The 25,586-nt window shown below is 41.8% G+C and overlaps 1 protein-coding gene across 1 annotated transcript in view; it reads right to left on the bottom strand.

Annotated features, from left to right (window-relative positions):
- Positions 1-25,586, bottom strand: part of HEPHL1 (hephaestin like 1) — a gene marked incomplete at its 3' end in the record, with an annotated part of 72,676 nt that overhangs the window by 13,973 nt on the left and 33,117 nt on the right. The window contains exons 7-14 of the mRNA XM_081238533.1: positions 24,523-24,662; positions 24,247-24,378; positions 22,447-22,658; positions 19,114-19,264; positions 10,332-10,544; positions 7,223-7,436; positions 2,951-3,090; positions 390-530 (exon numbers count right to left, since the gene is read on the bottom strand). Of these exons, the coding sequence (XP_081094659.1) occupies positions 390-530; positions 2,951-3,090; positions 7,223-7,436; positions 10,332-10,544; positions 19,114-19,264; positions 22,447-22,658; positions 24,247-24,378; positions 24,523-24,662 (1,343 nt within the window). The remainder of the gene's footprint in view (positions 1-389; positions 531-2,950; positions 3,091-7,222; positions 7,437-10,331; positions 10,545-19,113; positions 19,265-22,446; positions 22,659-24,246; positions 24,379-24,522; positions 24,663-25,586) is intronic.

Below are 25,586 nucleotides of genomic sequence, written 5' to 3'. Positions count from 1 at the left end.
TTCTTTTTTTAGTAACAGATAAAGTAATCATGGCCATTACAATTGATGGTATTAGGTTAAATGAAATATGTTAGTGTCTACCTCCCCGGGTTATTTTAAGGATAAATGAGTTTTAAAAAATTTGTTTTAAATGTAAAAGCTGGGACAATGTTAACACTGAATATGTGTTAGCTGTTATGTCTTAATACCCTTTAAGGTTCCTAATGGAGCCGTAGGAACTCCATAAGCACTTGGTCATTGGATGAATGGTGATTTCATATTGGGGTAATGGTTGGAACACATTGACATTACAATGAGCTCTCCAAAACCCTTCAGAGTTCAGAAAAGATCAGAGAAGAGTTGAGTCTGCAGTACTCATCAGGATGGAGCAGATCTGTGGGATAAGTTACCTGGCTTTGTGACAGGCACTGGGAGTCCCTTCCCACTCTCCGTGTCCTCCACTCCGTGGGCTGAGATGGAGTAGGGCCGATTGGCCTTGTTCATAAATATGATCAGGATGGAGTCGCCCACCTCAGCATGAATCATTGGGCCTAAAGGCAAAACACAGACCTGTGTGCATTGTCGTTGCTCTTTTCAACATTGGTGTAATTTACATGTAGGTAGTATTCGACAAAATAAACGAAGGTTAGCATCGTTATTAGTGTATTTCCTCTAGAGGGAGATATTGGTAGCATTAAATATCATGTCATGTTTGGCAATTGCACCAACCTGGGTTCAAATTCTGCCTCCTTCACTTACTTATTGGAGAGGCCTTGAGTAAGTTAAGTGACCTGAGTCAACTTCCTTATCTGTAACATGAGTTTAATAACACCTTTCTCAGAGGGTTACAGTAAGGATTGAAGCACAGTAAATACTCAATAAATGCTTAAACTTTTATATTGCTGAGACATACTCTCCAGGAAAAGCTATAGCCACAGGACATGGTGACTTTTTTTGATTGTTTGTTTGTTTTTATTTCAGAAACAAGTGCCCGTTTTGTTATCATTAAGGGATTGGAAACCAAATGACTATGAAAATATAATGTCAATTAAAATTTTTTAAATTAAAATATATGTATATTTTATATATATAATTCCATGCATACTAATGATGTAGGATATGGTGACTTTCAGTTGTAATCCCCCTGTGTGTAACCTTTGGTAAGCCTAAAACTACTCATTATCTGGTTAATGGATATAATAGTGAGGATGCAATGAAATGATGTGTATAAAAGGGATTTCTGGGCTTCCCTGGTGGCGCAGTGGTTGAGAGTCTGCCTACCAATTCAGGGGACACGGGTTCGTGCCCCGGTCCGGGAAGATCCCACATGCCGCGGAGCGGCTGGGCCCATGGGCCCGTGAGCCGTGGCTGCTGAGCCTGCGTGTGTGGAGCCTGTGCTCTGCAACGAGAGTGGCCACAACAGTGAGAGGCCCATGTACCGCAAAAAAAAAAAAAAAAAGAGACTTGAGTATTTTGGTACCCATGGAGGTCCTGGAACAAATCCCCTGTGGATACCAAAGGATAACTGTACTGATGAAAGGCCTAAATAAATCTAAAATTTGTTGGACTATTATTATCTTCAGAAGAAATACTTAGTATGAATCAGAAAGTGTCTGAAAAGCACTCTTTTCATGATAAAGCTAGAAAAGAAAAATCTAGACATGTTTTTAAACAGTAGTTTGGGGTAGAGTTACAGATGGGGCATGTGCATACATATATTAAAATCACTATTTATGTATACATTACCACGTAAATTGCACATGCCTTGCTGTATTGGTGAGGGGGAGCAGATGCTTTCTGATTTACCGCCTGGTGGGTCACAGGGAACAGTAATGACCAGAGGTGGGCCTGTCCTGTGCCATTTGCAGCTTCAGAAGTGCAGACCTCTTCCTGAGCTGCAGAAAATGAATAGATGGGCCTCCCGCTCCACTGGCTGAAGTGCTGCTGGGCTTGCCTCTGATGAAGTCACTGGTTTGTGTCATTTTACTGAGCAAACCAAACCGGGGCTCTTTGGGGGGGGCGGCCCAGCCCCCTCTGCAAGATCAGCATCCTTTCTTCAAAGATCTGTCCACACACAGGGCTCAAAAGAAGGAATGTTCCCATGGGAGATTACTCATTTGGTATGACAAACAAGCTTGGGAGCTGATGTTAATAGATGGTGCAGATGGATGGGCTGTTTAATAATTTATGAATCTAGTAATCTCATGGTGCCTTATTTTAATAATAAAACACATTACAGCCTTACTATTTATATAAGTTGCCTTGTACTTTTAAAAATGGAGACGGATTTCTAAAAGTCATCTAGATTAGCCCTCTGCTTTAAGATTGCATCTTCATAATGGAGTCAGGTTTGGTGATGCTCAGGTGAAGAAAAGTGGGGAAGGTTAGCAGGAAGAGCTTATCTGATCTCCAGGTCAGGCAGCCCGGGGCATCAGACAGGCAGAGTCGGTTCTGAGAAGGCCAGGAGTTAGGGCCCCTGGAACTGAATCTAGGCCACTCACCCAAACACCCCTCTTAAGTAAGGGGTTCCTCTTTTGTCAGAATGATTTTCATGGTGTGTTGGTAAGGCACCGTGCATGGATGATTGAGAACCTTGGTGAAGTTATGCAAACACTCTGCCCGCTGTTCTGAGGCATCAACTTGTTTCAGATGAAAATTTCCTGGCTCAGCAGAGGGGTGGCAAAGGAACTTCAGGGCAACAGGTACTGGGTAGACTGCCCTGATTATATGGATTCCTGTTTGCACGTCATCTGGTAGTCTTCTTATGGCTACTGTTTGTATGAGCTGAGCATGCAGCACACTCCCTGATAATGGGAGAGCAGGAAGTTGTCATACTTGGATGAATGCAGTCAGGCTACTCTGTTCCTTCCATCCCTTCTCGGGCAGAAGTCTAACCAGACGTGTGTGTGTGTGTGTGTGTGTGTGTGTGTGTGTGTGTGCTGGCAGTGCACGGCTGCGATCTGTGCCATACCCAGGAGTGCCAAGTGCTCCTCTCGTGGCAGTTGGGCTTTGATCTCCACAAATTCTCCATTGGTGTATTCCCTGTAAACCACTTTCTTGTACTGAGAGCCAATCCAGTTTTCAGTGCGGTTCATAAATATATCTCCATGTCTGCAAATCAGAAGCAACAGGAATTAAAGTTGTTAGAGGGTAGGAAAATCCTTGAGTGCTTCTGCATGATTCAGGGGTGCACTGGAGCAGTGCTTCCCAAATCTGGCAGCAATCAGGATCTCTGTGCGGAGCTGGGTTTTTGCACCAGGCTCTCGGGGAGTGAGACCAGGATTCTGCATTTGAAGTCATCCCTGGGTGCTCAGATGTGGGCAGTCCAGCACTGGCCTATGGTCCACTCTTGGGAACCATTGCTCTAAAGCCCTACTGGGCGCTCAATCCCTGACCAGCCTTAGTTAGAGACTCATAAGAGCCCTTTGAGGTTGCACTTCTCTTCTTGGAACTAACCTCACACACATGCTCACCCATGTGCATACACACACATTCTACTACCCTGCATTCCTCCAGATTTTATACGTATCATTCTGTACCTTGTTATGCTTTTCCATTTTAAAGAGCTCAAGAAAGTCTGTGGGTTGTGTATTGTGCATATACATACAAATATATACATATATTTTGGCCATGTTGCATGGCTTGCAGGATCTTAGTTCCCTGATCAGGGATTGAACCGGGACCCCAACCGTGAGAGTGCCGAGTCCTAATCACTGGACCATCAGGGAATTCCCTAAATATAGACATAGTTGACTCTTGTTATTCACAATAGTTACATTCTAGAGAGTCACCCCAAACACTGAATTAACAAATACTAAATCATTTTTCCTTGGGGAAACACAGGGTTAGGTTCCTTTGAACCTCGGATCACAATATTTTCATCAACAGATCAATATATAACCTTGTTTGATGTGTGTTTCTGTTTAAAGACATGCAATATATATCACTGATCCATAAATACTGAACTCATGGCCAATAGTACTATGACTCATAGAATAAACTGCTAGAATGAAGCTTATCTAGCACCTGTATTTCCTCCATAAGGGCACATTACAGCCTTCCCGTGCTTAGGGACCCTAGACAGCACTTCACACCCAAGCTGGGGGAGCCATTTTAAACAGCTAAATCACCAACAAAAAGCACAAAGAAGAAAAATAAGTGGCACTAAATAGATGACCAAAAGGACACTTGTTTCCGCAGGAGAGCTGAAACAAGAAGGCAGAAGAATGCATTGTTGGTTTGACTTCTGCTGGGAATGTGAACATTAAGTGACATACATTTTTTACTGCTTTATTCATATCAGCAAATGACCACAAAAGCACCACAAGAATTGACTTGGTGGTTACAGATAAATTTCAGCGAGTAGGCAAATTCACAAACATGGAATCTGCAAATAATGAGGATCAACTATATATTTTATCTAGCACCAAGCGAGATCATCACAGAAGATGGTAGTGTATATATGTCAATGCTACTCTCTCACTTTGTCCCAGCTTCCCTTTCCCCCCGTGTCCTTAAGTCTGTCTTCTACATCCATGTCTTTATTCTTGCCCTGTCACTGGGTTCATCAGTACTGTTATTGTAGATTCCATATACGTGCCTTTGCATACGGTATTTGTTTTTCTCTTTCTGACTTATTTCACTCTGTATGACAGACTCTAGGTAGATGGCGAGTCTTGTCTGGAATCCCAGGTTAGTTAAATTACATGCATATCAGTCCACAAGCTCAGGAGTGCTAGGTATAACTTTATTTCTCTATAGCAACCTACTCTCTATTTTCAAATTCCTTCTCACTGCACAGACCCTGGCATTGTGCCAATGCTCCCATTTGTTGCCTTTCTGGGATCCTGAGGTCTCCCCAGCATGTTCTTAGGAAGCCCCAGGGAAAGACTTCCAGGTTCCAAGTTGAGGCAGAGGGTCTGTGCTGACCAGGACAATAAATGTCTCAGGGAAAACACATACTGAGGGGTAGTCTGAAAACTAGAGGTGTCCTATGATATGGCCTTGGGTCAAACAGCAGAGGCATAGCAACGGGGGTGCAGAGGGGCATTCGTTCCTGGGCTCTGATCTACAGGGGTGCCACAGATTGCCACTAGGATGACTTGGCATTTCAATTCTGTACTGCATTTTTATCTACAGATCTGTTGTATTTTTAATAGGTGAAAATGCTCTCATCCCACTTTGTTTTTATTTATTTATGGGCACAATCCAGAGTGGTAGGGGCAGGGTGCAGACACACTCAGCACCCTCTATCTATCTCTCTATGCAGCTTGGGAGACAATATCAGAAGACCAAAGCTAGCTCTTCCTGCCAGCCCAGAGGGATGGGGCTGAGAATAGAAATTACACTGAGTTTCAAGAAAATTAATTTCTTACACACTCATGGGCTAAGATTGTACACGTGACAAAATTATTATACGATGATTTCTTCAGTGATAGCAGCCTGTTAATGAAATAATCATTTTATAAAAAGAAAAATTAATATTCATTTCATTTTCTACTGCAGTATCAGTCTTTAACTTGTATTGGCAGCACTGGTTTAGCAGGAGGGGTGTCTGGTTTAGCAAACTGGGTTGGTGAATCATTGAATGAATTTTAAACCGTCCTGGCCTTGAGGCAAATCTTTTAAAAATGGAGAGTCATTGTGTTTCTTCATTTGTCCATAAGGTGGCACCATTACATTCTTTGCATTAACCTGAACCCTCAAAACAGGCCAAGTAAGAAAAGAAACAAAACAGGTTAATACTCGGAACAGCTGGGTGTGGGAGAGTTGGTGGCGGGGGCATAACCACAGAGGATTAGTATGAGGGCTGGGGAGGGGAGGGCAAGGGAAGTGTGATAATAAATATCAAAGAGGAACAAGGGTGTGAAAGTCAGCTTATGTTGAGAACAGGATTTGTCCTTCGAAAGGTCTATGTTCAACTCCAACTCTGCCAGTGACTAGTTGGACCACTTAACTGGGCCAAGTCTCCTCGTCCGTATATGGGACAGTGATATCCAAGCAGAGGGTGTTAACTTTGGGGGAAAGATCTGCAGGTCTGTGCCTGAGATGCTTCTATTCCTTTCCTCCTTGGCTTTACCCGGCGGCCCTGGTGGGCTTAGGGCAGTAGAGACCAGTGCTCATCAGCCAGCAGGGGGCTTGCAGCCAGGTGAGGGAAGGGGTCTTGGGCTATGCCCCTTAACCCTTGGGTGTCTGGCATGATACTCCCGTTTTCTTTCTTTTTTAAAATTTATTTATATTATTTATTTATTTTTAAAATTTTTGGCTGCGTTGGGTCTTAGTTGCTGTGCGCGGGCCTTCGCTAGTTGCAGTGAGCGGGGGCTACTCTTTGTTGCTGTGCGGTGGCTTCTCTTGTTGTAGAGCACGGGCTCTAGGAGCACGGGCTTCAGTAGTGGTGGCTTGCAGGCTCTAGAGCGCAGGCTCAGTAGTTGTGGCGCACGGGCTTAGCTGCTCTGCGGCATGTGGGATCTTCCCGGACCAGGGCTTGAACCCATGTCCGCTGCACTGGCAGCTGGATTCCCAACCACTGCGCCACCAGGGAAGCCCCGTGCTGTGGTTCTTAATCTAGAATCTGATATTCGAATTATTTGGGGAGCTTTTAAAAATACCAATGCCTGGGTGTTACCCCAGCATCTCATTGCCTCCGCTCATTCATTGGTGCTTAGTATTGGCCGACAGCGCTGCCCAGGAGGGTCAATCTGGAGGACTTTCTGGGTACCAGGTCATCCAAAGAGACCTGCTTTTCCTGTCCCAACTCGGGGATCTCTGCCAATGCCTCCCACGTGCTCCCTGGTTGTCCCCCACGGTCAGCGCTCGGCCAACGGCCCCCGTGGTCCTCAATCTACAGCTGCACATCCTCTCACCCCAGATCTACGCACCATGTCTGCCTCCCTCTGCATCCTTTTGTCCTCCCAGGATCACTGTGAGATGGGCCTCTTTGCCTAAACCCTTTCAGTCCAGACGCTCACTCAAAGCCACATTCGCTGGTCCGACAGCCACCCTTGAAACTAGCCAGAAGTTGTGGACCGAGCCCGCCACGGGAGTGCCCTTAAAATGACTTCAGACCCCTTCCCGGGACGGAGAGGGCAGCTTCCCTAAGCTTTCGTGCCCCTGAGTAAAATCTCTTGTCTGCCAGAACTGAGCAGACAAAACCAGGGCATTTTTAGTTTCCACGTTTGACAAACGTCCACGGAGCATGTGCGACCCCACCCAAAAGACTCCGCGGTGGCTTCGCCTGTGGTACCTTTCCCATCCTCCGTCCGAGTGCTGCTTTTCGAACTCCCAGTTTTTGTTAGGGGCATAATCCCATTCTACCTCTTCAGCGGCGATGTAAAAGGTTCTTATCATCCTGTATGGCTGTTCAGAAGGGTCCTTGTTGCCGCAGCTGCTGACCTCATATATTTGATTCATGCCTCTCGTGAAGTGGTACAGGGTGGAGCAAAACACCCTGAAGATGCCTGGAAGAGAAATAGCTTGGCGTTGTGTGCGATGCTCGAGAGTTTGATTTTGGTTTGCTAGCAAACCTATGTAATTTATTTCAAAATAACCGATAAGGTGGATTTTTAAAATATCATCTTTATATAGTATTTAAAAATCAGACACCAAGGGGAATAAGTTACTCTGAATATATTTACTTATGGGGAAAAATACCATCTGAAATTCATTTGTCATGGACAAATAAAACTTGCAAAGTTGTTGCCAACAGATGATTTCTCTGGGTCTTCCCTATTGTACACACCTATTAGAAGATGGTCAGTCCTACAAAATCACTGATAGGTAATGATTATCTTCATCCCACCCAGTTTAAAAGGAACTCATTACCCGTAAGATGAATATTCTAGACAAAGTTCAAATTAGGTCACGTTTCTGAAGTCATGACTTTTGCTCTAAAGGTGTTCATAAGCTATAAAGTGCAACACACAAGTAAGGTATTATTATTAAAGCCAAATGTATTTCTTCATTAAGCCCTTGAGCAGAGGATGGTCTTGTTTCCAATGGTAAGTCTACATTATGCCAGATGAAAAGAAAAAAGAAAAACCAACAATCATGTCTGACTGAGAACAATATAATTTTTAAGCTGAATTTTCTAGATGCCTTGGCATCAGGTATACATATCTTAACTGAATTCACCATAAAATCATATAAAACCAAATTATTGGAAAGTATCAACTTTCAGTGAAATTACTGGATCAATAAATCTTCCCTTCCTCTGGTAGACTCTGTTCTCAGAGGTGAGTGAGAGTGCGTGTCTTGTTAACTACCTACAAAGCACAGAGATAGCTTCTATCATGCTACACATGTCTAAATACTGCCAAGTTACCCCTTCAGGATGAGCCCAAACCATTGGTTCATGGGGTACCCTAACACCCCGTGGTGACCGTCATGAGGAAGGGTCTCTATAAAACCAGAGAGAAGACACCTCAGAAGACAGACATGGCGAGAGCTTCCTCTGCCTATGTGGGTCTCCAGGCAGCTCATTATTTATGTGTACATCATTCCTTCAACAGATGAGGAATTATCTTCTCTAAGAACAAAGAGGAGCTTAAGGCCTCGATTGTGGTGATGTTTTCACAGATGCATACTTCTCTCCAAACTCATCAATTTACATATACTAAATATACAGCTTTTTGTGTATCAGTCATACATCAGTAAAGTGGTTTAAAAAAAAAAGATTCAAAGAGAAAACGTTTGACTTGCAACTGACAAGCTCCTCTACCCATGTTTTGGGCACTCCTTTTGGCTTAGAGATATGGGACAGGAATTGGTGAAATAACTAAGCTTTTCAGCAATAACCGATTTATACTCACCACTAAATATAAACTGGAAAACATCATCATGTAGCTCTTTAGAAGCCTGTAGGGCACATGAGTAAGTAGCCAAAACCCTAAAATTATTCCAGCCATCTCTAGTTTTGAATGCCTCTTTCTATGAGTTAAACCTATTTGGCTGTTTTCCTCCTCTTCCTTCTTTGACCTTGAAGAATGCATTAAAAAAAGATCATTGTTCCCAAGGTATCCCTTGGGATGATTCATAATTGATCAATTATATTAATATAGAAATGTTGAATACTAGAAGTTTACAAGGCAATGATTATGGAGCTCCTATTCTGAGACAGTTCTTAGGCAAAAGTTTTGAAGCTCAAACCTCAGGTTCTTAACCAGTGACACGGAGAGGCATCTAAACTGAAGTTCTAGTGTGGAGTGAAGAAGTAAATACCTATTCATAAAGGAGACAGAGCTGGCAAGTACTCATCTTGGGTAGAATATTGGTTTCTTCTTAAGACTAATGAAAAAGTTGGGTTGGAGAAACATGTTGAACACCCGTAGCACTTGCTATTCTTATTTTTCATGAGACAGCATATGCTGCCATATATTGTTCTATATCTTTTATTAAAATGCCCTCGTTATCTAATTAGCTTGGGAATCTCTAAGAGAAGGGACAGGTACTAGTATTTCAATGGGCTCTCCATGAAATTAAGACCCAATGCAGCTTGCTTTCTGGGTGCCCAAGAGAATGAAAATAGGGAAGTCACCATTTGGGACTCATCAAGAGACCACCATCAATCTCTAAAGATAAGACAAGTTCATGTCCATAACCTGGAAGCAACCACTGGGCTGCTCATGCCTGGTTGATGCTTCAGAGCAGTAACTAAAATGATGTTTGTGCTTAAAGAGAACAACAACAACAACAACAAAAATTCCTCTTTCTTGGCCTGAATTGTTCATGGATATAAATCAAGAGCATTCTTCTAGGATTTGTGAGGCAAGGTCATTTGGAGTACTCCCACTTCTGCTTTGTGGATGTTATTTTAGACGCCTATCCTTTGTCCTTTACACTATATATTTGAAATAAAATAGTCAGTATTCTCTGATTCTAATCAGGACTATACCTCTTTCTGTACACCCGGGAGTGTCCTAATTCAAACAATTTCTTCTGGGGGAGGGCCCTAAGAGTATATGCCTGGGACAGGAATAAAGACGTAGAGAATGGACTTGAGGACATGGGGAGGGGGAAGGGTAAGCTGGGACAAAGTGACAGAGTGGTATGGACTTATATATACACTACCAAATGTAAAATAGATAGCTAGTGGGAAGCAGCCACATAGCACAGGGAGATCATCTCGGTGTTTTGTGACCACCTAGAGGGATGGGATAGGGAGGGTGGGAGGGAGACACAAGAGGGAGGGGATGTGGGGATATATGTATATGTATAGCTGATTCACTTTGTTATAAAGCAGAAACTAACACACCATTGTAAAGCAATTATACTCCAATAAAGATGTTAAAAAAAAAAAAAGAGTATATGCCTGAAGATAGGAATTTGATCACCTGAGCTGGCCCTGCCAAGTTTACCTGCATGGTCCGGCTGCATGAATGCTGTTGTGGAGACATGGGGAAACAGGGCCAGGGAGTCGCGGTGAGTCCCTCGTAGGTGGATGGTGTTCCCTTGAAAATAAACTCCATGCATGTCAGTGTCGGTGCCCATTCCAATCATATGCCAGGAAACTCTATCCTTTTTGCACATGGTTAGGCCTGGCTGGTTGCCATACATATAGCCGTTAATAGCTAAATGGAAGGAAAAAGATAGCACAGCCCACTATAAGTTTGTAGATGTACTGAAAACACATCATCTTAGTGAAAGATTATCAGTGTGTGTAGGGGCAGTGGTGTTCAAGTTCAAACTGTTGACAGAAGATCCTTATTATCAGAGAATAAATAGTCCTGGGGAAAAGTCACGTGGTGAATCAAATTTAAATGGAGACTGAAATTAACAATGAATAATGAAAATACACTAAAACTGTGCATCTGTTCTATTTAATAATATATACACAGGGCATTAATTCTAAGAATCAATAAGAAATAAACCAGGTTGTTTTTTGGAGTAATGTTTTCTGACAAAATTGTTTGATAGTATAATATGATAGCCTTCATTTCACATTTTAGGTTTGCAGATTATAAAGAGTATCATCCTTGCAAAAATATTTACAGACTTCGTTAATTTTCTCGAAGTCTTTTTTAAAGGTCTCGATATGAAAATCATTTTCTTTTGAGGTTCTTATCCTGTCATCTCCCTTGTTAAGTGTCTTTTCCTCAGTTATTCATTTAATTTTGTCAGATCCTCATTTGCAAATGGCTTTGCATTTGATTCTAGAAGTTATCATCACACATCTCTTCACTGATTTCATGGATCTTGCATCATTTGAAAAAATTGCAGTTGATTGACATTATATTTGCATGTCTAGTCAGTGGAGATGGCTTTTGGGGTTGGGGGAAGGGACACTAAATTATAAGAGGTTGGCCCTTGAGTAAATAATTTGGCCTTATGATAACTTTGATTTCCATTCCCCGATAAAATAACTGACAGAACTTTGAATAATGATCACTTAGATATGAAAACACTTTGTATCTCCAGAAATGAAAATTGTTTTTCTCTTTTACATCAACCTCAATCCATCAATAGTGGTTACCTGGAGCAGTGCCTTGAGAAGAATTGAGAAACTACATTCCCACTCTGGGAGATGAATGCTGTGATTGAATAGTACTGAAGAGTGACTGCACCTAATTATGTCTCATGCTTGATGGCCCTTAGAGAGATATTTCCACTCCCACTCCTTCTAATGCCCATTCATCATGCACATGAATGATCTGTTACAATCTCATTGTCAAATAAAATTACTTTTTGTTTCTCTATCTGCAGAATGAGTGGTGCTTGGTAATTTTACTCAAATATCTGGAATTATTAGTAGAAATTCCAAGAAGCCCTGGGGCTGCTGAGAAGAATATCACATTTTCTGAAAAAAAATCTTTGATAATGCTCTTGCAAATAAACTAAGTCTTGTCTGTTGAATGTTAAAGAGATATCATTGTAAATTGTGATGCTAATAATTTAGTCCTTGGCTGGCTGGTAGAGAATCCTCTGTTGCCTTGGAACTCTAGTTTAAAGCCTCTCTTTCCCGGGAATTCCCTGGTGGTCCACTGGTTAGGACTCGGCGCTCTCACTGCCAAGGGCCCGAGGGCCTGGGTCAGGGAACTAAGATCCCACAAGCCAAACACCGTGCCCCCCAACCCTCCAAAAAAGCCTCTCTTTCTGGAACATTCATTCAGATATTCAACAAACAGCGTTGAATATAGACTATATAATACGAGCAATGCAAAGCATTGTATGCTATATAAGGCATTTTCTCTTTGGTATTGTTGCCAACTTTCTTTCTCCCACTCATGCAAGCAAGACTGGAGACAAAATTTAATTTTTAATTAATGTGAAATTTAAAGTAAAACACGTAATTTTCCTTGAATTTTGCTTGAAAAATGACATATTCTACATGTTCAAAATATACAAATGTATTTCAAATTGCCAAACCAGGATGGGACTGGATTTGACATGGTCCATTAGATTGTTTTCTGTTTTCTATATACAGGCCTCTCATGATAAATTTCTTTTGCAACCTAGCTTCTCCACTAAGGAATTGCTATGTTTCCTAATTTATAGTTGAATTTACCTTTTCTATTGGCTACTAGAGAGGTAGGAACTACATTTTGTATTCAGTTATAACAAAATTTTTCATAGAAGATGATATTGAAGGTGCACTATTCCATGCTTTCCATTGGCCCAAGAGGGGACTCTGTTGGAACAGAACATCCAGGACCACAGGAGTCTGAGCTGGTGCTGTGCATCACTTGAAACCTTGAACTTTTTTTGGACTTCCTTGGGAGAGAGGGAAAGGGCTATTTCATTATTTTCCCATAATGTTTCCCATAATTTTTCCCATAATGTTTAATAAACATTTGTTTATTGTTTCCCAATAATCAGATGTTATGCTTGGTCCTAAGACAAGGCCTGTTATCTCGCCATGCTTGCTTTAAGCACTGAAAAAAACTTTTATTGAAGTATATTTGATTTACAATATTATACTAGTTTTAGGTGTACAACATAGTGATTCAATATTTTTATACATTATACTACATTTAAAGTTATTACAAAATGATGGCAATATTTCCCTGTGTTGTACAATATATCCTTATAGCTTATTTATTTTATTCATAGTAGTTATTTTCTCTTAATCCCATAGCCCTATCTTGCACCTTCACCCTTCCCTCTCCCCACTGGTAACCCCTAGTTTATTCTCTATGTCTGAGTCTGTTCCTTTTTTGTTATATACATTCATTTGTTTTACTTTTTAGATTCCACATATAAGTGAAACATACAGTATTTCTATTTCTCTGTCTGACATTTCACTAAGCATAATACTCTCTAGGACCATCACATAGTTGCAAATGGCAGAATTTCATTCCTTTTTATGACTAAGCTTTATTTCCATATATATATATATATATATATATATATATATATGTGTGTATATATATATATATATATGTATATATATATATATATATATATGTACATATACACCATGTCTTTATCCATTTCATCTCTTCATGGACACTTAGGTTGCTTCCATATCTTGGCTATTGTAAATAATGTTGCTATGAACATTGGAGTGCATGTATCTTTTCTTTTCTTTTTTTTTTTTTGGCTATACCACATGGCATGCGGGATCTTAGTTACCCTTCCAGGGATCGAAGCTGGGCCCCCTGCATTGGAAGTCCGGAGTTTTAACCACTGGACCACCAGGGAAGTCCTGCATGTATCTTTTCGAATTAGTGGTTTTGGGTTTTTTTGTTTGTTTGTTTGGATATATATATACCCAGGAGTGGTATTGCTGGGTCATATAGTAGTTCTATTTTTAGTTTTTTGAGACACTTCCATACTGTTTTCCACAGTGGCTGTACCAATTTACATTCTCACCAACTGTGTAGGAGGGTTCCCTTTTCTCCACATCCTCACCAACATTTGCTATTTGTGTTCTTTTTGATAATAGCTGTTCTGACAGGTGTGAGGTGATATCTCATTGTGGTTTTGATTTGCATTTCTCAGATGACTAGCAACGTTCAACATCTTTTCATGTGCCTGTTGGCCATCTGCATTTCCTCTTTGGAAAAGTGTCTACTCAGTTCTTCTGCCCATTTTTTTTTTTTTTTTTTTTTTTTTTTTTTTTTGCGGTAGGCGGGCCTCTCACTGTTGTGGCCTCTCCCCTTGCAGAGCACAGGCTCCGGACGCGCAGACTCAGCAGCCATGGCTCACGGGCCTAGCCGCTCTGCGGCATGTGGGATCTTCCCAGACCGGGGCACGAACCCGTGTCCCCTGCATCGGCAGGCGGACTCTCAACCACTGCGCCACCAGGGAAGCCCTTTCTGCCCATTTTTAATCAGGTTGTTTGTTTCTTTGATTTTGAGTTGCACAAGCTGTTTACATATGTTGGCTATTAATCCCTTATCAGGCATATCATTTGCAAATATTTTCTCCCATTCAGTAGGTTGTCTTTTCATTTTATTGATGGCTTCCTTTGCTGTGCAAAAGCTTTTATGTTTAGTTAGATCCAATTTGTTTAGTTTTGCTTTTATTTCCTTTAATTTAGGAGGCAGATGCAAAAAAACTATTGTTGGGATTTATGTCAAAGAATGTTCTGCCAATGTTTTTCTCTAGGAGTTTCATTGTACCCAGTCTTACATTTAGGTCTTTAATCTATCTTAATTTTATTTTCATATATGGTGTTATAGAATGTTCTAATTTCATTCCTTTACATGTAGCTGTCCAGTTTTCCCAGAACTACTTATTGAAGAGACTGTCTTCTCTCTGTTGTATATTCCTGCCTCCTTTGTCATAGAGTAATTGACCATAAGTGCATGGGTTCATTTCTGGGCTCACTATTCTCTTCTGTGGATCCATGTGTCTGTTTTTGTGCCAGTACCAAACTGTTTTGATTACTATAGCTTTGTATATTGTCAGAAGTCAGGGAGCATGAATCCTCCAGTTCTGTTCTTTCTTGAGATTGTCTTGGCTATTTGGGGTCTTTTGTGTTTCCATACAAATTTTAAAATTATTTGTTCTATGCTCAACATCACTAATTATTAGAGAAATGCAAATCAAAACTACCATGAGATATCACCTCACACTGGTCACAATGGCCATCATCAAAAAAATCTACCAATAATAAATGCTGGAGAGGGTGTGAAGAAAAGGGAACCCTCCTACACTGTTGGTGGAAATGTAAATTGGTACAGCCACTATGGAGAACAGTATGGAGGTTCCTTAGAAAACTAAAAATAGGGCTTCCCTGGTGGCGCAGTGGTTGGGAGTCCACCTGCCAATGCAGGGGACGCGGGTTCGTGCCCTGGTCCGGGAGGATCCCACATACCACAGAGCGGCTGGGCCCGTGGGCCATGGCTGCTGGGCCTGCACGTCTGGAGCCTGTGCTCTGCAACGGGAGAGGCTGCAACAGTGAGAGGCCCGCGTACTGCAAAAAAAAAACAAACATTTAGTTCATTTACATTTAAGGTAATTATTGATATGTATGTTCCTATTCCCATTTTCTTAATTGTTTTGGGTTTGTTATTGTAGGTCTTTTCCTTCTCTTGTGTTTCTTGCCTAGAGAAGTTCCTTTAGCATTTGTTGTAAAGCTGGTTTGGTGGTGCTGAACTCTCTCAGCTTTTGCTTGTCTGCAAAAGTTTTAATTTCTCCATCAAATCTGAATGAGATCCTTGCTGGGTAGAGCAATCTTGGTTGCAGGTTTTTCTCCTTCATCACTTTAAATGTCCTGCCAGTCCCTTCTGGCTTGCAGGGTTTCTGCTGAAAGATCAGCTGTTAACCTTATGGGGATTCCCTTGTGTGTTATTTGTTGTTTTTCCCTTGCTGCTTTTAATATGTTTTCTTTGTATTTAATTTTGGACAGTTTGATTAATATGTGTCTTGGCATATTTCTCCTTGGATTTATCCTGTATGGGACTCTCTGTGCTTCCTGGACTTGATTAACTATTTCCTTTCCCATATTAGGGAAGTTTTCAACTATAATCTCTTCAAATATTTTCTCAGTCCCTTTCTTTTTCTCTTCTTCTTCTGGGACTCCTGTAATTTGAATGTTGGTGCATTTAATGTTGTCCCAGAGGTCTCTGAGACTGTTCTCAATTCTTTTCATTCTTTGTTCTTTATTCTGCTCTGCAGTAGTTATTTCCACTATTTTATCTTTCGGGTCACTTATTCATTCTTCTGTCTCCGTTATTCTGCTATTGATCCCTTCTAGAGAATTTTTAATTTCATTTATTATGTTGTTAATCACTGTTTGTTTGCTCTTTAGTTCTTCTAGTTCCTTGTTAAACGTTTCTTGTATTTTCTCCATTCTATTTCCAAGATTTTGGATCATCTTTACTATGATTATTCTGAATTTTTTTCAGGTAGACTGCCTATTTCCTCTTTGTTAGGTCTGGTGGGTTTTTACCTTGCTCCTTCATCTGCTCTGAGTTTCTCTGTCTTCTCATTTTGCTTAACTTACTGTGTTTGGGGTCTCCTTTTCACAGGCTGCAGGTTCGTAGTTCCTGTTGTTTTTGGTGTCTGCCCCCAATGGCTAAAGTTGGTTCAGTGGGTTGTGTAGGCTTCCTGGTGGAGGGGGCTAGTGCCTGTGTTCTGGTAGATGAGGCTGGATCTTGTCTTTCTGGTGGGCAGGTCCACGTCTGGTGCTGTGTTTTGGGGTGTCTGTGGGCTTATTATGATTTTAGGTAGCCTCTCTGCTAATGGGTAGGGTTGTGTTCCTGTCTTGTTAGTTGTTTGGCATAGGGTGTCCAGTACTGTAGCTTGCTGGTTGTTGAGTGGAGCTGGGTCTTGGCATTGAGATGGAGATTTCTGGGAGATTTTCTCCATTTGATATTACATGGAGCTGGGAGGTCTCTTGTGGACCAATGTCCTGAACTTGCCTCTCCCACCCCAGAGGCACAGCCCTAATGCCTGGCTGGGGCACCAAGAGCCTGTCCTCCACACGGCTCAGAATAAAAGGGAGAAAAAAAAAGAAAGAAAGGAAGAAGAAGATAAAATAAAATAAAATAGTTACTAAAATAAAAAATAATTATTAAAAATAATTTTTAAGTAATTTTTAAAAAGAAAGAAAGAAGAGAGCACCCAAACCAAAAAACAAGTCCACCAATGATAACCAGTGCTAAAAACTATACTAAAAAAACCAAAAAGACGGACAGACAGAACCCTAGGAGAAATGGTAAAAGCAAAGCTATACAGACAAAATGACACACAGAAACATACACAAACACACTCACAGAAGGAGAAAAGGGGGAAAATATATATATATATCGTTGCTCCTAAAGTCCACCTCCTCATTTAGGATGTTTCGTTGTCTATTCAGGTATTCCACAGATGCAGGGTACATCAAGTTGATTGTGGAGATTTAATCCGCTGCTCCTGAGGCTGCTGGGAGAGATTTCCCTTTCTCCTCTTTGCACAGCTCCCGGGTCTCAGCTTTGGATTTGGCCCTGCCTCTGCATGTAGGTCGCCTGAGGATGTCTGTTCTTCGGCCAGACAGGACGGGGTTAAAGGAGCAACTGATTTGGGGGCTCTGGCTCACTCAGGCCGGGGGGAGGGAGGGGTACGGATGCGGGGCGAGCCTGCGGCAGCAGAGGCCAGCGTGACATTGCACCAGCCTGAGGCGCACCGTGCGTTCTCCCAGGGAAGTTGTCCCTGGATCACGGGACCCTGGCAGTGGCGGGCTGCACAGGCTCCCGGGAGGGGAGGTGTGGGTAGTGACCTGTGCTTGCACCCAGGCTTCTTGGTGGCGGCAGCAGCAGCCTTAGCGTCTCATGCCCGTCTCTGGGGTCCGCGCTGTTAGCCGCGGCTCGCGTCCATCTCTGGAGCTCCTTTAAGCCGCGCTCTTAATCCCCTCTCCTCGCGCACCAGGAAACAAAGAGGGAAGAAAAAGTCTCTTTCCTCTTCGGCAGGTCCAGACTTTTTCCCGGACTCCCTCCCGGCTAGCTGTGGTGCACTAGCCCCTTCAGGCTGTGTTCACGCCGCCAATCCCAGTCCTCTCCCTGGGATCCGACCTCCGAAGCCCAAGCCTCAGCTCCCAGCCCCCGCTCGTCCCGGCGGGTGAGCAGACAAGCCTCTCGGGCTGGTGAGTGCTGGTCGGCACCAATCCTGTGTGGGAATCTCTCCGCTTTGCCCTCCGCACCCCTGTTGCTGTGCTCTCCTCCATGGCTCTGAAGCTTCCCCCTCCGCCACCCGCAGTCTCCGCCCGGGGGGGGTGCTTCCTAGTGTGTGGAAACCTTTCCTCCTTCACGGCTCCCTCCCACTGGTGCAGGTCCCATCCCTATCCTTTTGTCTCTGTTTATTCTTTTTTCTTTTGCCCTACTGAGGTACGTGGGGAGTTTCTTGCCTTTGGGGAGGTCTGAGGTCCTCTGCCAGCGTTCAGTAGGTGTTCTGTAGGAGCTGTTCCACATGTAGATGTATTTCTGATGTATCTGTGGGGAGGAAGGTGCTCTCCACGTCTTACTCTTCTGCCATCTTCCTCTGTATCCTGTAGATGTGTTTTTGATGTGTTTGTGGGAGGAGATGAATTCCACATTCTCCTACCCCACCATCTTGATCCCTCCCCTCTAGGCATTTTTGTTGACTCCACACTCTGGTGGCCATTTGAGTTTGGAGTCTTGTGCATTACTCTGCCACCTTGGGTAATCTCTCCAAGACTAACAAGAATCCCATGTTACTCACACCAATTACAATGTGGGTTTGGTATTGTTAACAACTGATATAAAAGAGACAGAGAAGGATAATTAACTAATTTCTCCTACATGAAGATCTTGGATAGGAATGGCTAATGTTTTACAAATTAACACTTTAGATAGTTATACATACAACTTGATAAGAGATGCCTTGCTGGATAATAATTATCTCCAATTATCAGCTGCATTGTCAGACTTAATGACATTATTGCAAACCCAAGGGAGGGCATTTTGTCAGTAATTTCTACATTTATGATGTACTGTGATCTTTGCTAGTTCAAATTTTATATTGCTTTATCTAAGGCTGATAAAGTGCTTTAGAAGTATTAATTAAGTTTCACATCTCTCGAGATAGGGAGGTTTCACCATACCTTGTGAGTCTGAAGCCACGAAACATTTTACTCATGACCAAGAACAATACCCAAGAAACCAAACTTAAGATAGTTAAAGCATTCCAAACATTTTCACTTCAAATGCAATTATGCCTTTCCTTTACAGGAGGGAAAAACATTTTTCATACCATGCATTCGGTTGGACTTCACAAACCCTTTGTCTTCCTTGTCAACACTGAAGGGACGCCAGGTAAACTTCTGAATATTTTCATCAAGATACCTGCTCAGATTCTCATCAAAGACTGTGAATAATAGGTAAAATTCCTTGTCTATTCCTTTCTACAGAGAAGAAAGAAATGAATGTATTAAAGTACAGCTTGGAGGACTTCTTAGCTCTATTTCACTTTCAAAATTAAGTGACACAAAGTAAATTAGGGTCAATGTCAGTCATAGATTTACTAGGTCATTTTGTAAATCAGGATTCTGATAAATTCATTCTACACCCAACAAATTCATCTTCCTCATTATATCCTTCTCCCTGTCCATATGACCTCCTCAGAGGAAATAAGTCATTGCTAGAAGCTTTCCTTCCCTGTGGTACTCCTATTTTCAGGCTGGTCATCACTGTCTTATTTTCCTTACCCTAGACTCCAAGTCCTGGCCTCGGCCTCTCTCTCTGGCCTCATCTCTGTGTATTCACCCCCTAACTTATTCCAGCTACCCTGGCCTTTTGCTCTTCTGTGAACACACCAACTTCATTCCTGCCTCAGGGCCTTTGTGTGTGCTATTCCTATTGTCTAGGAGGTTCTCCTAGGTCTTGCCTGGCTCACTCCTTTATTCTGTTCCATTCCCTACACCAATATCACCTCCTCAGAGTGCCCTTCCCCGACCACCTTATACAAAACAGTCACTCATCTTCCATCCTGCCTGCAAACTCACTCTACTTTACCACACTTTACTTTTCTTCATAGCACTTATCTCCACCTGAAATTATATTTATTTATGCGCTTATATTTTTTGATGTTGCCCCACTGCAATGTAGGCTTTGTGAGAGTAGGGAAGTTTTGGGTCCCTCTCTGGATCCCCAGCTCCAACAAAAATGACTGGACAAGTAGGCACTCAATAGGTGTTTTTGAGTGAAATAATGAATTCATGTAACCCATGGACTTTGCTATGTTATGTTAATTTGAGTTGATATTCAGGGGTTACTTCCCACTGTGTATATTCCTAATCCATCTTTTTTGAGCATGTCTGACCAAACAGCATGCTGAACTGCTGAAATCTACTTTTCTTTAAAGCTGAACCGGAGAGGTAACTGTATTTTCTGTCTCTCAACCATCTTCCCTTCTCTAATATGCTCCCTTCCAATCTACCCTTCAGCCTGCTGCCTGCTCCAGAGGGATCCTCAGCAGTGCCAACTGATCATATCTCTCTACTTAATCTGGAGAATACAATCTAAACTCAACAGTGATCAGTCCCTGCCTACCTGTTCAGCCTCATCTCTCAGCCCTTCCCTCCTGGCACTTGGACTGAAGTAAGGCCAAGATCTTTGCAGCAATCTGAACTTGCTAAGTTCAGCAAGCCTGTCCTCTATGCGTGTACCCCCTCAACTTTGATGGTCTCCCACTGTAATCCAACTTCAAGGGTCAGCTTAGCTGTCCCACCCCTGTGAAGCTTTAACTCTTCATTGAAGATAAGGGTATTCTTTGCTTTATGTTCTTACTATACCTTATGTACACTTACTGCTTTTATCACATGGTGTTTTAGAAAGCAATAATTTAAGATCATTGGCTATGGAAAGAAACAACATAGGCTTAAAATTTTTCAAAATACAATATAAAAAATTGGGGGGGGTGGACAAGGGGTCAAACATATTTTAAAAGATCCTGGGCTCTAGTGCCATTCTGCTTACATGCTGTGAAAACTGGGACAAATGACTTGTCTTCTCTAAGTCCTAATTCCCTCATTTGCAAACTGAGTATGAGTAGTCCCTACTTCATGTTTTTTTGGAAGGTAAATTAGATACTATAGGTAAAACACTCAACACAACATCTGGCAAATACTAAGTACTCAATGTTAACTGTTATTAACTGTGATTGCAATTGTCCACAAGATGAGAAGGAACCATTGAAAGGAGTTCAGTTGAAGAACCTCATCATCTGAGAGTTATTTGGAATGTAACTGGGTCTATAAAAGTGGGATATTAGCTCAGGAGAAGGTTAGAAGGTAGGTGATAGGACCCTGTGTAATGATTAATTTTATGTGCCAACTTGACTGGGCTATAGGGTGCCCAGATATTTGGTCAAACCTTATTCTAGCTGTTTCCATGAGGATGTGCTTGGATGAGATTAACATTTGATTCAGTAGACTGAGTAAAGCAGATTGCCCTCCTTAATGTGGGTGGGCCTCATCCAATCAGTTGAAGGCCTTAGCAGAACAACAAAAAGTCTGACCCTCTCACAAGTAAATGGGGATTCCTCCTGCCTTTGAACTGGAACAACAGCTTTTTCCTGCCTTTGGACTCAAATTCAAACACAGGCTCCTCCTGGGTCTTGAGCCTGCTGGCCTTTTGGGTCTCCTGGGTCTCTTTCTCTGACTCACCCTGCAGATCTTGAAACTTGTCATCCTCCATAGTCATGTGAGCCAACTCCTTATAATAGTTTTCTTTCTATCTTTATACACATCCTAATGGTTCCTTTTCTCTACAGAACTAGGATTAATGCCAAATATTACAAAATATACCATTTAAATAAATAGCTTGCTATTTCCGCTTGGTAAAGTAATTTAAAATGGTTAAATGGCTGGCTTTTCCTTTTTCCATGAATGTGTTTAATATCATGCAGACAAAGCTTGAAATGCTATGCTTTGCCACACTAATCAGTGTGACTTAATTGAAACTTCTAAGTTGGGACTTGCAAGAAACAGTCTACTTGCTTTCTTGTTCCTTTGGTCATAGTGACTAATTTCCAGATTATAGTGGTGAGCTACAGGGGTTCTCAAACTTGGCTGCACATTGGAGTCACCTGGAGATTCTGATTTAATTGGTCTGGAACACCTGAATAAAGGATGTTTAAAAGGTCCCCAGGTGATTCCAATGTGTGGCCAAGTTTGAGAAAACTTGCCCCCCCAAAAGATCCCAATTTGCATTTCATATAGATCTCTGAAGCTTCTAGAATCAAAGCAATACATAGGGAAAGAGACCCACCAAATTCCAGCCACAACAAGCAGAAATCCTGGTTTTCTAAGTGGACATATGTAACTTTCAGATCTTAAATTTATATTTAAGATCTGAAACTTAAAATTTTAATTACATCAAAATTACCTTAAATTAAAATTCAGAGGTTAAATTTAGGAAAAACAAAATAAAATAAAATCCTCATTTCGTAGAAGTCAATTTCAAGAGCAATGAGGAAAAATCACTTTTTGTAACTGACTCTTTATTAATATTTACTCTCTAGCCGTATTACTGATCTCTCTCACATACAGCCCTGAGAAGAACTTGGTGACCTTTGATGGCCTACCTGTGTCCCATCAGCATTGAGAATGCCCTTTTTACAGACTAGCAAAGGCCCTACAAGGCCAGAGCTAGTGTCCTTGATTGGCTCAACAGCTGAGAAGTAAAGATAGGTCAGACAGGGGGGATCATCAGCTGTTGGGCTTATGCTTTCAGGCACCGTCCACCTGTATGTGAAAGTTTCACCTGGCTTAACGTGTGCCCCTGGTTTCAGAAATCCTGAGGAGATAAATGAAACAGTTATTCAAAGCAACAGCCAAGAACACTAACTTGTCACACTGGGTCTTCCAGCCCTGGTATGTCTCTCTCTGATGATGTACTTTGTGGAAGGACAGTTATTTTCACTGTATCCTACCAGGGAGGCCACTGCCACAATCTGCTGTTTCATGAGATAGAAGCTTATATCAAAGGATTATCTTCTTCACAGATTACATTTAATATCTACACAGATACTACTTCTTACTCAACTACCAGGTTTAGCAAATGTTAGAAGAAGAATAATTGCCCATTTATATATTAATATATAAATGTAAATTCATAAAATATCATTGAGTACCTTCTATGTGGAATATATTATACTTGGCCTTGCAGAGGATACCCCAATAAGTTAAACAAGAGACTTATCTTTAAAGAGTTTGAAATCTAGAAGGTTGAACTAGGAATAACCCAAATAACTACAAGTTACAGGAGGTAAGTGAAGGCCCAAGGTAACAAAGCTGATAAATGGCAGATCTGGGATTCAAATTCAGGGCTGTCTGATTCCAAAGACTTTGCACTTAACCCTCACATTATATTGCCAAATGAACACATTGAATCTCTCCAACTAGACTGGGGCCAGAGACTTTCTGTATCTTGTCCAGAGCTTTGCAAAAAGGTGCCCAGTAAGTTTTCTGAGTTAAACAATAGAAAATGTGGACATTTGCACTGTCATTAGTGTTCTTTCTGCACACACACAAAAGTCATTGTGAGCATTTTGACCAAGGAAGAGACTGCAGGGACAGGAAATGTTGCTGCAGCAGGGGGAGGGGAGGGTGGGTGTAGACAGGGGGAATACTCCCTCCATTCCTTCCTTCTCTGTCCCCTCCCCATCACCTGCTCTGGACTGTGACTGGCCTCATACTTGGGCATGAAGAAGTAAGTATCCCAGGAGTCATGATGTCTGTTGTAGTGATGGGGAAGGCTTCCAACGCAACCAGGAGTTTCCCAAAAGCAGTATAATGAGTGGAAGGATAATTCCTGCAGCCACTTGGTAGAAGCTGCCTTTCTTACATGTAGAGAGCCTGTGCTACATACTCTGTGATTGGGAGAGGCCATGTATGATGGTAAGCACATAATACTGGTTTTAAATAAATATTTGTCGATAGAGACAAAGCAAAGACCACGTGTAAGATTTTGATTTCAACAAAACATTGGAAATCAGAGTTCCCTTTCAGCCTTCAGCCATAGATCCCATCCAAATGCAGTAGAAAAGCTCTCCATCTTAGAGAAGTGGGGGTGACTGTAAAAGTAGATCACTTTGAGATTTATTACATTACTGAGGGAAAAGGAAAGGCATTAACATTTCCTAAGTACCTACTGTGGGCCAGACCCTGTCCTAAATTCTCTCCATCCTTTTCCAAAGCCCTATGAGGTGAGTGTCATTATCTGCATTTGATAGGTGAGAAGAATAAGGTTCAGAAGGTTGAAATAGCTGCTCAAGCTCACAGGGCTGGTAAGTAAAGGGACAAGGATTTGAACCAGGTCTGTCCAGTTCTAAGTCCTTTGCTCACTCATCCTGTTTCCTACGAAGGCTGAGGCTGGGACTTACCATCTACATTTGGGGCTGCATCAGAGGCCTTGTCATAGATCACACCGTGGGGCAAAATACTGTAGACCTTGTCGGCTTTGTTAGCAAAGGTCACTAACAGAGTATCACCCACCTCTGCCTTGATGATGGGACCTGAGAAATATTAAGAGAAGGAGAGGTAAGAGGATGAAAAGAGAGAAGTGGATAGGAACAGGAGAAGAGTCATTCCATGTTAGGTGTGCATGTCCTACTAAAACATTTCCCCTGTTCAAAACATGACAGATGGTTTCACTGTACCAAGAATTCCAAGGTGGGCTTCTGCCTCAGAGAGTCTTTTTCTTCGAGTAAAAGTTGCATCAACATACTCTATATACTGAGCCTTCCAATATTTTCCTCCTATTCTGTTGTCCCCTTGTGTGAAGTAGAGCTCAGAGTCACTGTGGAAAGAATAGGAAGTTGGCTGAGATCACACCTCTGCATATCTACCAAGTGCCTTAATTATGGAGCTTTACTGTATTGCCTTTAGCCCACTTATCGACCCTTATCTCCAGAAAAGATAGCACAGTTTTCAACAAAGTTCCCAGGAATAGTGAACCAGCCTTAAAATTCTTCAGAAGCTGTTTGATGCTCAAGCTCATTTCTCTCTTAGCCATTGTACTTTCTTCCCCAGAGGTCCAGCAACTGAAGAAGGCACAGGCAAACTCCTTCATTATCAATATTGGTATCCCAGAATGATGTCCTACAAAGTAACCAAGAGCTAACTGGTTTCTTTGCAGAATAAGCATCCCTCTATCTCTTGCTGATGTCAATATGAATAGACTCTGCATAGAGTATGCTCTGATATGTGGCATGATTAAGGAATGGAGTGTCTAGTTAATCTAATAATTTAATCAATGGAGTTACCGTACAAACTATATACATGAAATACCAAATTTCAAAGCTGTGAAATACAATGATATAACTATTAGTACTATTACTAATTAGTACTAATATCCAATTAGTATTAATACTAATATACTAATTAGTATCCAATTAGTACTATCTCTATTCTATTTCTGTCAATGGTGCCATCACTCTTGCAGACGTGCAGGCTTTGTCTTCTTTTTCTGCCTCAACTCCTTATCTTGTTCATCCTGACTTTGTAACCATTTATTTTGCACCCTTCCTTTTCTTCACCTTCATTTCTCCATCTTTTCCTTTCCTTTCTTCCCATGGTCACAACCCCAGTACATGCATGCCCTCCTCACCTTGTGCTTGGACCATTATATAAACCTCCTAACTGTGCATGCAGCATCGTCTATCTCACATTGGCTTACTCTTTTTTTTTTTTTTACCTTTTTTTAAATTGCATTTTTTGGGGA

Source organism: Mesoplodon bidens (assembly GCF_964165515.1).
Source record: "Mesoplodon bidens genome assembly, chromosome: 7".
Lineage (NCBI taxonomy): Eukaryota > Metazoa > Chordata > Mammalia > Artiodactyla > Ziphiidae > Mesoplodon > Mesoplodon bidens.
This window is presented reverse-complemented; position numbering and strand designations above follow the sequence as displayed.